The sequence below is a fragment of the Bufo bufo genome, chromosome 9, assembly GCF_905171765.1.
Source record: "Bufo bufo chromosome 9, aBufBuf1.1, whole genome shotgun sequence".
Taxonomy (NCBI): domain Eukaryota; kingdom Metazoa; phylum Chordata; class Amphibia; order Anura; family Bufonidae; genus Bufo; species Bufo bufo.
In genome coordinates, this window is record NC_053397.1 from 10,455,896 (window position 1) to 10,472,998 (window position 17,103).

Genomic DNA, 17,103 nt, shown 5'->3' on the forward strand with positions numbered 1-17,103 from the left:
TTCAGGCGCGCGCCTGAAGAACAGAAGACAGGGAGGCATCGGGGACGGACGGCGCATGCGCAATTCACTCACAGGATCACGCTTCAGTCCGCGCCTAGACGGGATCGCGCTGCTACTGAGACCAACGGCGCATGCGCCGCCAGTACAAGCGCGGTCCCGGCGACTGAGCCGGGTGTCAGTTTCACTAGTTAGAGGAGGGGTTAGGGCAGGGGAGGTACAGCCCGGAGTGAGGGAAGGGCTACCCCCTTGACTTCCACCGTGACTGCAGGAGCTGGAGACAAGGACTTTATAAGTCGTTTTTTTCATCAATATACATCCCAGGAAAGCGGGACAAGAATGCATTTGAACAGAATGAGCATAATCTATAAGGTACTGTTAATAGTTTATTAGGTGAAATCCTGGTGAAAGGTTCGCTTTAACTCACCTTAATCCACTTGTTTGCAAACAGGTTGATGAGGTGAGTTAAATTACATAATTTTTTTTAACCCCTCCAGCGCTATTGTACTATGCATTCTGTAATAAGAATGCTATTATTCTCCCTTATAACCATGTTATAAGGGAAAATAATAAAATCTACAGAACACCGATCCCAAACCTGAACTTATGTGAAGAAGTCCGGGTTCGGGCCTGGATACCAAACATGCCGATTTTTCTCACGCTCGTGCAAAACGCATTACAATGTTTTGCACTCGCGCGGAAAAATCGTGCATTTTCCCGCAACGCACCCGCATCTTATCTGGCCCTAAAACATGATGCTAGGGGTGGGCGATATAGGCGATATAAATTTGTGCCACGATATGGATTTTGCGCATATCGCCAAACCGCGATATGATCGCACTCTCGGCGCGCACCATGGTTTCCTGAGCCGGCACAGTGGAGAAGGAGGGGAGGGACTGTGACCACTGCGCCACCAATGAATGCCTGAATACCAATGTGCCGGCCATATCCCGGCCCCTATGACTGCACGCTGTGATCCGCGCGATTAACCCCTCAGTTGACTGTTCTTCAGTCTCTGCATTGGGCAGTTCCGATCGGTGGGCAGTTCCGATCGGAGTCCCAGCAGTGTAATGCTGGGGCTCCGATCGGTTACCATGGCAGCCAGGACGATCGGAGTCCCAGCAGTGTAATGCTGGGGCTCCGATCGGTTACCATGGCAGCCAGGACGCTACTGAAGTCCTGGCTGCGATGGTATGTTAGTGAGCAGCATTATACTCACGTGCGCCGTGGCCGCTCCTTCTTCTGTCTGTGCGGCGCATTGCTAATGCTTATAGCATTAGCAATGCGCCGCACAGACCTATGAGAAGAAGGAGCGCCTGGCGGCCACGGCGCACGTGAGTATAATGCTGCTCACTAACATACCATCGCAGCCAGGACTTCAGTAGCGTCCTGGCTGCCATGGTAACCGATCGGAGCCCCAGCATTACACTACTGGGACTCCGATCGGAACTGCCCACTGCCACCAATGATGGGGGAGGAGGAGGGGGACCCTGTGGCCACTGCCACCAATGATTAATATTGGGGAGGGGGGGGGGGGGGGGTTTGAGTTACCAGAGGGGGCTGATAAGAGGGAGAGGCTGGGGGGCTGATCAGAGGCTGGGGGGCTGATCAGAGGCTGGGGGGCACATGAGAGGCTGGCTGCCATGGTCAGCTCCCTGCTGTTGTGTGCACAAAGCACAGGGCAGCAGTGAGAGTGTAAAGTCCTATTCACCCTAATACAGCTCTATTAGGGTGAATATGACAAGGGTTCTAGCCCTTAAGAAGGCTAATAGTTATTAAATAAAAAGTAAAAAAAAAAAATTTAAACCCCCCCCCCAATATATAAAACAATATATCGCGATATAGATTTTAGGCCATATCGCCCACCCCTACATGACGCCCGTGTAAAAGAGGCCTTACACTCACGTTTGGTGCGGATCCGTCATGGATCTGCACAGACGGATCTGTTCAGAACGGATCCGTTTGTATTATCTGTAACATAGCCAAGACGGATCCGTCTTGAACACCATTGAAAGTCAATGGAGGACGGATCCGTTTTCTATTGTGCCAGATTGTGTCATAGAAAACGGATCCGTCCCCATTGACTTACATTGTGTGTCAGGACGGATCCGTTTGGCTCAGTTTCGTCAGACGGACACCAAAACGCTGCAGGCAGCCTCCAGAGCGGAATGGAGACTGATCGGAGGCAAATTGAGGCGTTCTGAACGGATCCTTTTCCATTCAGAATGCATTAGGGCAAAACTGATCCGTTTTGGACCGCTGGTGAGAGCCCTGAACGGATCTCACAAACGGAAGCCAAAACGTGAGTGTGAAAGTAGCCTTAGCCCATTTGCTGACCTTTTTTCCAATTCCCCACACAAAAAAAAATTACACAAATTAGTCCACAAATTATATTTACTCCAAAATAGTGCCAATAAAAACTACAACTACAGCAACATTGACAGAAATATAAAAAAGTTACAGAAACACAAGGGTGAAAAACAGGCTAGAGGTGTAAGGGGTTAAAGAAATGTAATTCTTTATTTCAATGGGGACTGTCCCCATGCCCCCCGATACAATCCAATTAGTGCCGCTAGCATCAAACTGTGTAGGGCACACACCCTATTAACAATGGGAATTGTCCATTTATTTATACATTTCCAGGATGAGTAACAGAGGAATGACCCGATGGAGAGTTCTAAGTAAAGAGGCTGCAGGATTGTTATTCATGGGGAATACAAGTATTTTCTTCCTTCATCAGAGGAACTGAAGCAGCGAAGGCGGAGAAGAGAGAGAAGCGGCAACCTTTCATCTTTAGCCGGCGGTACACTGCATATACATGGCGATCCCTGAAATGAAGGATGTGCGTCTGGTGAAAGCAGCAAAGAGAAAACTTTTATTCAGCGGCTGCAGCCTGTTTTAAAGGACGAGTTTGGTAGCGCAACCAGCGAAGTATAAAAAGTACAAAACAATCGTTACAGTGACGAGATGATGATAAAATAAGCCATTGAAAATTTAATGAAACTAAAATGACATCAGTGCACTTAGGCGTGACTGATGGCTACGACGGCGCGGTAAGAGACGGCAGCTGCAAATAAAGGATGAAAACATCAGGAAAAAAAAAAGTCCAAAAGTATCAAAGTTTCCATCTCAAGTCTTACATTCACATTGAAAGGTGTGTAATGCAGCTAGAACAGGGTCAATGGGGCTCCTCCACACCCTCTACCCAGAGGAATACGGTTTGGTAGCTTCTCCCATCCCTGTGACCTCAGGTTCTTCGAGGAAAGATTAGTCTTCGGGGAGAGTTATGGAAGGTTTACTTCTCCCAGGCAAATAATTCCTTGAATTGTCCATGGCTGTTCCAGGCTGTATCACTGCATAAATAGCCAATTATCTGCTCCGGAATCTGGGAAAGCTGGGTGTAATAATGGTGGCCATAGTGCTTCTAACATGGAAGTTTTGGAATTCCAGGGGGGAAATGCTGAGAGCGCCTCTCCCAGACTCCAGATGCAGCGCTTCTCTGGGTAAGATGGAAGTCATCTGTGTTCTGCTTCTTTAGGTCTCTTAAGTCGTCCTCAGTCCCCGGTGGAAGCAAAACCATTTATTTGTGCTGTCTCTTACTCCTAGATGTCTGAGGCTTAGACGATGCCGAGGGGACGACTTTCCTCTTCCTCCTCCTGCTTTGGGATGGACCTCTGCAGAGACAGAACAGCGATCGGCATTAACATCTATACATCTGATGCTGCATCCTGTAACAATCTATAATCTATAAACCTCATGCATGAAATCTACATACAGCTCCTGTAACACAGACTATTCCCTAATAATATGTATGTCGTAGAATGATTCTCCAGAGCTGCACTCACTATTCTGCTGGTGCAGTCACTGTGTACATACATTACTTATCCTGTACTGATCCTGAGTTACATCCTGTATTATACTCCAGAGCTGCACTCACTATTCTGCTGGTGCAGTCACTGTGTACATACATTACTTATCCTGTACTGATCCTGAGTAACATCCTGTATTATACTCCAGAGCTGCACTCACTATTCTGCTGGTGGAGTCACTGTGTACATACATTACTTATCCTGTACTGATCCTGAGTTACATCCTGTATTATACTCCAGAGCTGCACTCACTATTCTGCTGGTGGAGTCACTGTGTACATACATTACTTATCCTGTACTGATCCTGAGTTACATCCTGTATTATACTCCAGAGCTGCACTCACTATTCTGCTGGTGGAGTCACTGTGTACATACATTACTTATCCTGTACTGATCCTGAGTTACATCCTGTATTATACTCCAGAGCTGCACTCACTATTCTGCTGGTGCAGTCACTGTGTACATACATTACTTATCCTGTACTGATCCTGAGTTACATCCTGTATTATACTCCAGAGCTGCACTCACTATTCTGCTGGTGGAGTCACTGTGTACATACATTACTTACCCTGTACTGATCCTGAGCTACATCCTGTATTATACTCCAGAGCAGCACTCACTATTCTGCTGGTGCAGTCACTGTGTACATACATTACTTATCCTGTACTGATCCTGAGTTACATCCTGTATTATACTCCAGAGCTGCACTCACTATTCTGCTGGTGGAGTCACTGTGTACATACATTACTTATCCTGTACTGATCCCGAGTTACATCCTGTATTATACTCCAGAGCTGCACTCACTATTCTGCTGGTGCAGTCACTGTGTACATACATTACTTATCCTGTACTGATCCTGTGTTACATCCTGTATTATACTCCAGAGCTGCACTCACTATTCTGCTGGTGCAGTCACTGTGTACATACATTACTTATCCTGTACTGATCCTGAATAACATCCTGTATTATACTCCAGAGCTGCACTCACTATTCTGCTGGTGGAGTCTCTGTGTACATACATTACTTATCCTGTACTGATCCTGTGTTACATCCTGTATTATACTCCAGAGCTGCACTCACTATTCTGCTGGTGCAGTCACTGTGTACATACATTACTTATCCTGTACTGATCCTGAGTTACATCCTGTATTATACTCCAGAGCTGCACTCACTATTCTGCTGGTGCAGTCACTGTGTACATACATTACTTATCCTGTACTGATCCTGAGTTACATCCTGTATTATACTCCAGAGCTGCACTCACTATTCTGCTGGTGCAGTCACTGTGTACATACATTACTTATCCTGTACTGATCCTGAGTTACATCCTGTATTATACTCCAGAGCTGCACTCACTATTCTGCTGTCTTCAGAGCTGAACTCTCCCCCCGCATGCCCTGCTTGTTCAGTATCTGAACTGAGCTTGCTCTAGTGATCTGCATTCTGGAGTCCATTACTCCTGCACTATAGAAGAAGTATCCTATACACAGATAGGTTCTACACAATATACAGGTTACTTGTCACACGATGTCACAGCCTTCTCCCTAGAAAAAACTATAATTTTACAGAAGATTCCTCAGGAAGCTGTAGGTTTTGTGTTGAAAATCTTACGATGACAAGAAACTTGTCTAATGGCAGCTGTTGCTGGATCTGAGCTGAGGCTGGATCCTGGAACATGGTGCTGCTCAGCCAGCATTAACCCCGCTTGTGCTAAAAGGGCCAGAAATCATCGAGCCCGATGTCATATGTGTATGGATGCCAAAAACATATCTGAAGGAAGATTTTAAGAATTGGAAAACCTGACAAAGCGCAGCTGTCACCATGGACTTTGATTTTATCCACGATGCAGGGTTTCCCTTATAAATGGAAGCTATGATGCAGATGTGAACAGAGCTTTAAGTTGGCTGCACACATTAGATAAATGCCAGCCGAACCCACCAATTTTGGTGGACCCGGCCGCTTATCTAACATGCATGTGGCCCTCCCGACAGCAGAGATAACAACTGGCCAGTTGGATTTCAATATGCCTGATCCTCTTGTTCATGGAGAGGAAAGCCTCTACCATAGGGTTCTGGCAGTAGTTTTCTCCATTCAGGACACATGCATGCTCAGCCGAGCCAAGCCTGCATGTGTATGAGGGGCTTGGGAAAGAAAGTTGTCCGCTGAACAGGCCAGAGCATTATAAGAGGAGCGTCTGATACCGGTCACAGATATGTAGGTAATGGACTCTCAGCACTGGGGATGTGTGACAAAGTAGTGATCATGGGGGGCTGCCGACGCTGAGATGGCTGATAACAGGAAAAAGTAGATTCCATTCACCTGCACGGCAGATGGAGAGAAGACAAATCTTAAGTGGTGTAATTTTTACAAACTTTACGAGGCTATTTTATGGACATAGTTAATTAGCTGGAATCCTGTTGCCTGGGAGTAATCTGGGCTTCCTCTGAACACTTTCATGAGCTGTCAGTGATGGATTCCGGGTAGATTATAGCAGCCTACTGAAATGTGCTGCAGGGCTGGTCGGCTTCTGCGGATCTAAGGAAGGAGTGTGCAAACCTAAACGGTTTCTCCTTAAATGGTAATTTGCATAGTGAGAAAAGAGAGGAAAAGAGAAGAAACCAGGTACCACAGCAGTGAATGGAGTGGATGGCGGCACTCTGAACAGGGGACACATCACATTTTGTATGTAAGCCACTGTGCAGACCTAAGTGTCTCCATGGCGACAGGCTACAAACAATCCCTGTGTAGTCTGATCATGCAGTCACGTTACTCTCTGCCCTATGCCTCCTCTTGTACTGTCTGTAACCAGAGAATCACATAGGTCTGCACAGGAGCTGTATACACAATGCTATCGTTTTTAATTGCAAAAATGCCCACCACCCAATTTTAATTTTCAGCTTGCCTAGGTACCACAGAAGTCATATACTTATAACCTGTAATGCCCGTTTTCTGGTGTATACATTTTTGTGAAAGAGGCATTTTGTGCAAAAATGTATGACCCCTTTAAATGCTGTTCTCCTCAGTCAGAGCAGCCTTCTTGGAGAAGCTCCAGGATCCTCATCATTCAGAGCTGACTGATGGCAGCTCCTGCAAATAACGGAGGCAATGTTATTAGTCATAGATGAGTCCAATTAACAGAACCAGCACTAATAATGGTGCATGCAGGGTTCTCTCCACTGGGAATGAACCGGGAGCCTGGAGGCAAATATTAATGTCGAACCCAACAAAGATAAGATCCTGTGGCAATTAAAAAAACATCAGACGAGGAAATTGGATGAGATGTGACGTGTGTATTCCTTAAATGCATCTACATCAATCACCGAGGGGAAGACGACTTTGGCAGGAGACCGAGGAGGGAAGGAGCTGACAAGATAGAACTGGTCCAGCCAAGTCTAGAGTAACCCGAGATTTAAAGAGGTATTCCCACCTTTTTGTGGCCCATCGACAGGAAATTGCATCGACGTCTGATTAATGCAGGTCCTGAGACCAGCACCGATCTCCAGAACGAGGGTCCCCACACCCTCATCCTGCGACCACTGTAAAGGGAGAGGTGGCTGCCTCCATTCACTTCTATGGGATCACGTTCAGGAGTGGTGGGGGGTCTCCTTTATGCCATCATAATAGGAAGGAATATATTAGTGATCATTGCTTAATCCCTTTAAAATGAATCAGAATTATGACTTGTGAAGGATTACTCACTTAATAAATGATACTGCACTGGAGCCCCTCAGGGGTCTAGAGGGTCACAGTTCGCTATCACCTACAATATCTATGGGGAATGTCAGTCACCGGATATTATAAAAACCTTGGTCTCCAGGGGTTCAGGATGAGCTGTCACTGCTGATGGACAGGCACCTATTGTCTAGACACGAGGGGTTAATACTTGGTGCGGTGTAATAACGGTGTGCCATTAATGAGGGCAGTAGAGGTGAGCACCCACTCCCGTCTGTGTGGGAGGTAAAGGCCACTTGTTAGTCACTGCTGCTGGCGTCAGCGCCTTCAATCACTGTGACTCCTGCTCTGTCATCTATGACTATCAGCCGGGAAACAGAAGAAACAGGGATGGCCAACCTGATACTACAACTCCCAGCATGCCCAGACTAACTACAGCTATCAGCCTACAGCAGGGCATGGTGGGAGTTGTAGTTTTACAACAGCTGGAGAGCCTCAGGTTGGCCATCCCTGCTCTAGAAGAAGAGGACCCTACAGTACAGGGGGAATGATCCACCCGAGAACCATCAGATCACATGCAAGGCCAAAGTTCTGCTGGATCATGGGATCCAGCAGAAGACATCCCATCCGAAGCGGTCACTACGGTGCCCTGCTGAACTCAGCTGTCTCACCGCCCGGAGGATGGCGATACAGCTGAATACTTGGTTCTGCTGGGGCGGTATTTTGTGCTGCACTATGGTAATGCTGGCCCTGCTTACTTCAATTGTCCCGTCTTATGTCAATTTGGACCCACCTACAACATGGGGCCACTTTTGGTCCTAGCAGTGCTTGTAATGGTGGAGGCTATGATGGAATTACAGGTGGACACAGAGCCGTCCTGTACTGAGCAGGATGGGCCCTCCAGTCCGATAGAGGCGAATACTCAGTAATACCGGAAATGGCACCACTGGGCTGTAATCCCATTATAACTATGAGGGCTGCAGGGGGTAACGTCAGCTATGTCGCGCTGTATGGTCAGTGAGGTCTCCTGCATCAGAGGAGGAAATGAAATGAAATTTCTGGGCTAATGCTAAGAAAACAAGCACTTCAAAGCCTCGAGAGAACAAAACAGGAGCGTGTCCTCACAGCTGAAGCAAACCTGAGCCTTCTATTTAAGGGAAACACATGTCCAGCGCACAAATCAGTCAGACCCCAGGCAATAAGGACCGCGGCTCCCCGGGAACACACGCCAAGTCCGCACCACTTAGAGGCGATACAAACCTTATTGATTTTGAAATGTAGCTGCACAGACACAAAACAAGAAGTCAGTCTACAGCCGGCAGTGGGAAGAATAGAGGTCTTCAATCTGGTTATAGAAATAGAAAACCTCCAGCAAGATGTCCAAATGAAATCCGAAGCTTATCCCATCAAAAACAGCACTGCAATGGGCGGTCAACGCGTTTTGGGGCGCAAAATGCATCAATACATTTTATTGTTGCCCTAATTTGAAAAGCCCGACTCGTAAAGTCAAACAAGCAAAAAGAGGGTAGATCCCTAGGGATAAAGGCATAAGAATACCGAAAAATCTACGTGCAGCTATAGAGGGGTGCAGAGGTAGCAATGGCCCCTAGGCCGCATAAGACCCCAGATAACGGAGGAGGGGGGCTGTTTTTTTGTCAATTAGGGAAAAGAAAGCCGATGTTCATTACCATTCAGAGCCGGTAATTACAGTCTATGATTCATCCGCACAATACCTGCACCGTCCGCACTGTCACATGAGGACAAAGGGCCAGAGCCCCTGACACCAGCATTGCTCACCATTAAACGCAGCACGTCAATGGAGATAATTGCAGAGTTGTGATTACAGCTCCACGTGCTGCTCCTCATAATGTGACATCCAGCAGCCACATCTGTATGATAACCCCGGACTGCAACCACTACACACCATGCATTCAGAAAGTCTTCACACCCTCTCAGCTCCCCATAATGAGAAAGTGAGAAATCTTTACTAATTTACTGAAAAGAATAAACTAAAATCCACACTGACATTAGTCTTCAGCCCCTTTACTCGGGACATAAGTCTTCAGCCCCTTTACTCGGGACATAAGTCTTCAGCCCCTTTACTCGGGACATAAGTCTTCGGCCCCTTTACTCGGGACATAAGTCTTCAGACCCTTTACTCAGGACATAAGTCTTCGGCCCCTTTACTCAGGACATAAGTCTTCGGTCCCTTTACTCGGGACATAAGTCTTCGGTCCCTTTATTCGGGACATAAGTCTTCAGCCCCTTTACTCGGGACATAAGTCTTCGGCCCCTTTACTCAGGACATAAGTCTTCATATCCTTCACTCATGATTTAGTAGAAGCCCCTTTGGCAGTGATTGCAGCCCCCAGTCTTCTTGGAGATGATGCCATAAGGTTTACACCTGGATTTGGGGATTTTCTGCCATTCTTCTCAGCAGATCCTCTCCAGTTCTGTCAGGTTGGATGGGGGCCGTCGGTGGACAGACATTTTCAGGTCTCTTCAGAGAGGTTCCATTGGGTTTAGGGCTCTGGTTGGGCCACTCATGGACATTCTCAGAGTTGTCCCTCGGCCGCTCCTGTGTTGTCTTGGTTGTGTGCTTAGGGTCATTGTCTGGTTGGAAGGTGAACCTTCGGCCCAGTCTGAGGTCCAGAGCTCTGGATCAGGTTCTTATTAAGAATCTCTGTACTTTGTTCCATTCAGCTTCCCCTCCACCCTGACCTGTCTCCCATAGCATGATGCTGCCACAACCATGCTTTACTGTAGGGACGGTATTGGGCAGGTGATAAGCGGCACCTCAATACCTGCAGCCATGAGACTGCCACCAACATGATTCACTGTAGGGATGGTATTGGGCAGGTGATATGACACTCCTGGTCTCCTCCAGACATGACGCTTAGAACTGAGGCCAAAAAGTTCAATCTTGGTTCAATCAGAGCAGAGATTCTTTTTTTCTCTCAGTCTGAGAGTCCTTTAGATGTTGGTTTTTTTTTTTTTTTACAAACTCTGTGAATCTTTCATGTTTTTTTTTTTTTTTACTGAGGAGAGGCTTCTTTCTGGCTGCTCCACCATAAAGCCCAGATTGGTGGAGGCTGCTGTGATGGTCGACCTTCTGGAAGTTTCTCCCATCTGCACACAGGTTCTTTGGATTTCAGCCAGAGTGACAATTGGGTTCTTTGTCTTCTCTCTTACCAACGCTCTTCTCCCCCGATTACTAAGTTTGGTGGGGCAGCTAGCTCTAGGAAGCGTCCTGGTTGTTCTCCTTCCATACAGTTATGGAGGCCACTGTGGTCTTGGGAACTTTCAGTGCAGCAGAAATGTTGTTGTCCCCTTCTCCAGATCTGAGCCTCCACACAATCCTGTCTCTGAGCTCTACAGGCAGTTCTTTCCTCCTCATGGCTTGGTTTCTGCTCTGATATTGATTGTCAGCTGTGAGATCTTCTATAGACAGGGCCGTGTCTTTGCAAATCATGTCCAATGAACTGAATTTACCGCAGGTGACTCAAGGTGGAGAAACATCTCAGAGCTGATCCAGAGAAACGGGAAGCCCCAGAGCGCAATGTCAAGTGTCATAGCAAAGGGTCTGAATACATAAGTCACTGATAAATTTAAGTTATTCTTTTTTTAAATAAATTGTCAAAAATGTCCAAAATTTAGTTTCCACTTTCGCATTATGGGGTATTAAGTGCCGATTGATGGGGAAACTTGAATTTTTTTTTATTTTAGTGCAAGGGTGCGACATAAAAAAGAAAAAGTGTCTGAGGTCTTTCCGAATGCACCATCTATCTCGTATCTGTCTGCACAATGCTGGGTTTGGAGCCTCAAGCTGCGGGTCTATTCATCTCAACATGCTATATCCAGACTGAGAGGGGTCATTGACTCTAGGCCCGTGAAGGATACAACTTCGGGGGCGCCCCCTGCAGTAATACAAACATCGCCCTGCAGCTAACGGAACGAGCGAGCTGCGCTCTGTCACTGCATGTCAATTTGTAGAAGTAAATATAATTTGTCTTCAGCTCAACAAGACTGTGAACATGACAAACTCAGGGAGCTCGAAACGAAAAGCTGCAAGAGAGGAGCAGCACTCTAAGCAAGTCTGACAGGTAGTCATCAGCCAAGGCTATATACATAATGGGTTACTCAAATGTGGCCACCATCCTTTTACTGATCCCAGTGATTGGCTGTGATCTGTTAGCAAGCAGTCGATTTCTCAGCAGCGCCACCACAGGAGAAACTAAGTATTACCCAGTTTTCATTCAGATCAAATGGCTGCCCATGTAATGGAGAGACCTTCTGGGTCCTCCAGAGCAAGAGACACTTTTTGTGCCCAATCTCCTAAAAAGGGGACCACAAAAAGATTAGTTTTATATTTCTTGGGGTGTGTTGTCCCAATTTAAAGCGCACCTATAATGTGATCAGTAAATTTAACAAAATTCATAAGTCTGCAAGGACCTGCTTGATGGTAGGAGAGGTTCTATTAGGAAGTGTAAAGGGCTCATGTGGGGCCGGAGGGATTACATTTCTGGTGACAGGGCCCCTTTAATGCCTCTCGAATACTCTTGTATACAGCCATGTGGTAAAACTAGGGCTGCGCGATTAATCTGCCCTTTCAGTGTCTGCCATTTTTTACAATCGTCATATTTAATTTTTTCTTCTGGAGCGCAGCCTGTGTACTTTCTTCAGCCCCTGACGCCTGTGCCATTAACCCTTGTGTGGGGGCGGCAGGGACTGAAGAGACCCTGCATAGGCTGTCAGATTCAGCACCAAGTTGGGTGCGTCACCGAACTCCCATTTACAGTCAAGGATCTCTATCCCAGAATGTGGATCCAGAGTAAAATACATCTGAAAATGGTGTGTGGAGGCGGCGGTGGCTACTGGACTTGGTGATGTGCGTGCGATGAGTATGGCCTCATTCCTCTATTTACCTGCCTTGTATACGGTGCTGTCCATGTCACTGTGTGAGGAGCATCACCAGATACATGGCTGTCAGCCCTGACGGAGCCGGCAAGTCCACACCTAAGTCTGCCCTAGTTCTAATGTACAGATCTATACTGGTGTATGTGTCTTATTATATCCCGTATACATCAACTCCCAGTACATAATACACGGCCGAGTCCCATTATTCTGAGCACTTCGTACTTTCAATGTCGGCAGAGCGTAGCACATGAAGGAAGTCAGGTGAGCTGTCTCGGAGGGTATATAAAGTGTGGTGAGCTGGCTCGGTGGGTATATAAAGTGTGGTGAGCTGGCTCGGAGGGTATATAAGGTGTGGTGAGCTGGCTCGGTGGGTATATAAGGTGTGGTGAGCTGGCTCGGAGGGTATATAAGGTGTGGTGAGCTGGCTCTGAGGGTATATAAGGTGTGGTGAGCTGGCTCGGTGGGTATATAAAGTGTGGTGAGCTGGCTCGGAGGGTATATAAGGTGTGGTGAGCTGGCTCGGTGGGTATATAAGGTGTGGTGAGCTGTCTCGGAGGGTATATAAGGTGTGGTGAGCTGGCTCGGAGGGTATATAAGGTGTGGTGAGCTGGCTCGGAGGGTATATAAAGTGTGGTGAGCTGGCTCGGAGGGTATATAAGGTGTGGTGAGCTGGCTCAGTGGGTATATAAGGTGTGCTGAGCTGGCTCGGTGGGTATATAAGGTGTGGTGAGCTGTCTCGGAGGGTATATAAAGTGTGGTGAGCTGGCTCGGAGGGTATATAAGATGTGGTGAGCTGGCTCGGTGGGTACATAAGGTGTGGTGAGCTGGCTCGGTGGGTATATAAGGTGTGCTGAGCTGGCTCGGTGGGTATATAAGGTGTGGTGAGCTGTCTCGGAGGGTATATAAAGTGTGGTGAGCTGGCTCGGAGGGTATATAAGGTGTGGTGAGCTGGCTCGGTGGGTATATAAGGTGTGGTGAGCTGGCTCGGAGGGTATATAAGGTGTGGTGAGCTGGCTCTGAGGGTATATAAGGTGTGGTGAGCTGGCTCTGAGGGTATATAAAGTGTGGTGAGCTGTCTCGGAGGGTATATAAAGTGTGGTGAGCTGTCTCGGAGGGTATATAAAGTGTGGTGAGCTGGCTCGGTGGGTATATAAAGTGTGGTGAGCTGGCTCGGAGGGTATATAAGGTGTGGTGAGCTGGCTCGGTGGGTATATAAGGTGTGGTGAGCTGGCTCGGAGGGTATATAAGGTGTGGTGAGCTGGCTCTGAGGGTATATAAGGTGTGGTGAGCTGGCTCGGTGGGTATATAAAGTGTGGTGAGCTGGCTCGGAGGGTATATAAGGTGTGGTGAGCTGGCTCGGTGGGTATATAAGGTGTGGTGAGCTGTCTCGGAGGGTATATAAGGTGTGGTGAGCTGGCTCGGAGGGTATATAAGGTGTGGTGAGCTGGCTCGGAGGGTATATAAAGTGTGGTGAGCTGGCTCGGAGGGTATATAAGGTGTGGTGAGCTGGCTCAGTGGGTATATAAGGTGTGCTGAGCTGGCTCGGTGGGTATATAAGGTGTGGTGAGCTGTCTCGGAGGGTATATAAAGTGTGGTGAGCTGGCTCGGAGGGTATATAAGATGTGGTGAGCTGGCTCGGTGGGTACATAAGGTGTGGTGAGCTGGCTCAGTGGGTATATAAGGTGTGCTGAGCTGGCTCGGTGGGTATATAAGGTGTGGTGAGCTGTCTCGGAGGGTATATAAAGTGTGGTGAGCTGGCTCGGAGGGTATATAAGGTGTGGTGAGCTGGCTCGGTGGGTATATAAGGTGTGGTGAGCTGGCTCGGAGGGTATATAAGGTGTGGTGAGCTGGCTCGGTGGGTATATAAAGTGTGGTGAGCTGGCTCGGAGGGTATATAAGGTGTGGTGAGCTGGCTCGGTGGGTATATAAGGTGTGGTGAGCTGTCTCGGAGGGTATATAAGGTGTGGTGAGCTGGCTCGGAGGGTATATAAAGTGTGGTGAGCTGGCTCTGAGGGTATATAAGGTGTGGTGAGCTGGCTCGGAGGGTATATAAGGTGTGGTGAGCTGGCTCGGAGGGTATATAAAGTGTGGTGAGCTGGCTCGGAGGGTATATAAAGTGTGGTGAGCTGGCTCTGAGGGTATATAAGGTGTGGTGAGCTGGCTCTGAGGGTATATAAGGTGTGGTGAGCTGGCTCGGAGGGTATATAAAGTGTGGTGAGCTGGCTCGGAGGGTATATAAGGTGTGGTGAGCTGGCTCTGAGGGTATATAAAGTGTGGTGAGCTGTCTCGGAGGGTATATAAGGTGTGGTGAGCTGGCTCTGAGGGTATATAAGGTGTGGTGAGCTGGCTCGGAGGGTATATAAGGTGTGGTGAGCTGGCTCTGAGGGTATATAAGGTGTGGTGAGCTGGCTCGGTGGGTATATAAGGTGTGGTGAGCTGTCTCGGAGGGTATATAAAGTGTGGTGAGCTGGCTCGGAGGGTATATAAGATGTGGTGAGCTGGCTCGGTGGGTACATAAGGTGTGGTGAGCTGGCTCAGTGGGTATATAAGGTGTGCTGAGCTGGCTCGGTGGGTATATAAGGTGTGGTGAGCTGTCTCGGAGGGTATATAAAGTGTGGTGAGCTGGCTCGGAGGGTATATAAGGTGTGGTGAGCTGGCTCGGTGGGTATATAAGGTGTGGTGAGCTGGCTCGGAGGGTATATAAGGTGTGGTGAGCTGGCTCGGTGGGTATATAAAGTGTGGTGAGCTGGCTCGGAGGGTATATAAGGTGTGGTGAGCTGGCTCGGTGGGTATATAAGGTGTGGTGAGCTGTCTCGGAGGGTATATAAGGTGTGGTGAGCTGGCTCGGAGGGTATATAAAGTGTGGTGAGCTGGCTCTGAGGGTATATAAGGTGTGGTGAGCTGGCTCGGAGGGTATATAAGGTGTGGTGAGCTGGCTCGGAGGGTATATAAAGTGTGGTGAGCTGGCTCGGAGGGTATATAAAGTGTGGTGAGCTGGCTCTGAGGGTATATAAGGTGTGGTGAGCTGGCTCTGAGGGTATATAAGGTGTGGTGAGCTGGCTCGGAGGGTATATAAAGTGTGGTGAGCTGGCTCGGAGGGTATATAAGGTGTGGTGAGCTGGCTCTGAGGGTATATAAAGTGTGGTGAGCTGTCTCGGAGGGTATATAAGGTGTGGTGAGCTGGCTCTGAGGGTATATAAGGTGTGGTGAGCTGGCTCGGAGGGTATATAAGGTGTGGTGAGCTGTCTCGGAGGGTGTATAAAGTGTGGTGAGCTGTCTCGGAGGGTATATAAGGTGTGGTGAGCTGGCTCTGAGGGTATATAAGGTGTGGTGAGCTGGCTCTGAGGGTATATAAGGTGTGGTGAGCTGGCTCTGAGGGTATATAAAGTGTGGTGAGCTGTCTCGGAGGGTATATAAAGTGTGGTGAGCTGTCTCGGAGGGTATATAAGGTGTGGTGAGCTGGCTCGGAGGGTATATAAGGTGTGGTGAGCTGGCTCGGAGGGTATATAAGGTGCGTGATAGCCTGTCTGCACACATATCCCTTGTTGCTGTCATGGGTAAAAGAGGCGACATCATAGATGCAGAAAGGGATTGACTTTCGGGCCCCGGGTGGCGGTATTTCTGAACCTGCTCCGTTTGTGAACTGTTCTCTGCTGCTGTGGTGAAAATGTATGGTGAGTGAATAAATGGCGCCATTGTGAATAAGATACGTGGAAACTGTGGAGCACCACGTGCCACTGATGTGAGAGGTGAACGTCAGCTATGAAGGTGCGCAAGGTCAGAAGACACCCTACAGTGGAGCAGCTCACGGCTAAAAAGGGCCCGGGGCCACCAGACGTAAGTCTAACACAGCAGTGCAGAGAACCTACTGCGTCTGGGGCTCCGGAGCAGACGGACGGTCACTGCTCCTCTGAGAACAAAGCTGCAGAAAAGGCTTCAGTTTTCGCTGCAGTATCGGAATCGGACTCCGCTAATTGGTAAAGGGCTGTCTTCTCCGATCAGACACATTTTCTGCTTCATGGAACGGATGGATGTTGGGGTGTCAGGAGAGAAACATCAGAGAGGGAACACCCTGCAGCCATTGCTGGAAGAACACAAGCTGGTGGGGGCAGCGTTATGGTCGGGGGAGGTTTTCCTGGCATTTTCTGGACTACTCATCCATGTGGAAGGCGCTGTCCACTGATCTGGGTATGAATCCATCCTTGCAGATCAGGTACACCCATACATGCTGATTGTCTCCCATGCGGTGGATAGGATTTACCACCAAGACAATGCAACATGTCACACGTAGAGAAATGTCTGACACTGGTTGGACGAGCCTGACCAAGACTTCCAAGTACTACCCTGGCCCCTAATTCCCTAGACTTGAACCGAATTGCGCATCTGTGGGACCACCGTGATGGTCGTGTCCGCCATATGGATCCTCCCCTGCGTCCCCTCCAACAGTTGTTCGATGCACTGCAGTCAGCAGGATTTCAGATACCTGTGACAACCTACCAGGACCTTATGGAGTCACCCGGGCCCGTCTAGCTGCTGTCCGTGCTGCACATGGCGGTTACGCTGGAGATCAGCGGGTGCTCAGAATAATGGGGCTCCATTATGTAGTTATTTTAGAACTCTACCAACGTTCCAAGTCTGTCCTAGTTCT

General features: G+C 48.3%; 1 protein-coding gene across 1 annotated transcript in view; it reads right to left on the reverse strand.

Annotated features, from left to right (window-relative positions):
• Window positions 1-2,514: 2,514 nt before the first annotated feature.
• RAD18 (RAD18 E3 ubiquitin protein ligase) overlaps window positions 2,515-17,103 on the reverse strand; it is a 303,633-nt gene continuing 289,044 nt past the window's right edge. The window contains exon 13 of the mRNA XM_040407201.1: window positions 2,515-3,671. Within this exon, the coding sequence (XP_040263135.1) occupies window positions 3,578-3,671 (94 nt within the window). The 3' untranslated portion in view covers window positions 2,515-3,577. The remainder of the gene's footprint in view (window positions 3,672-17,103) is intronic.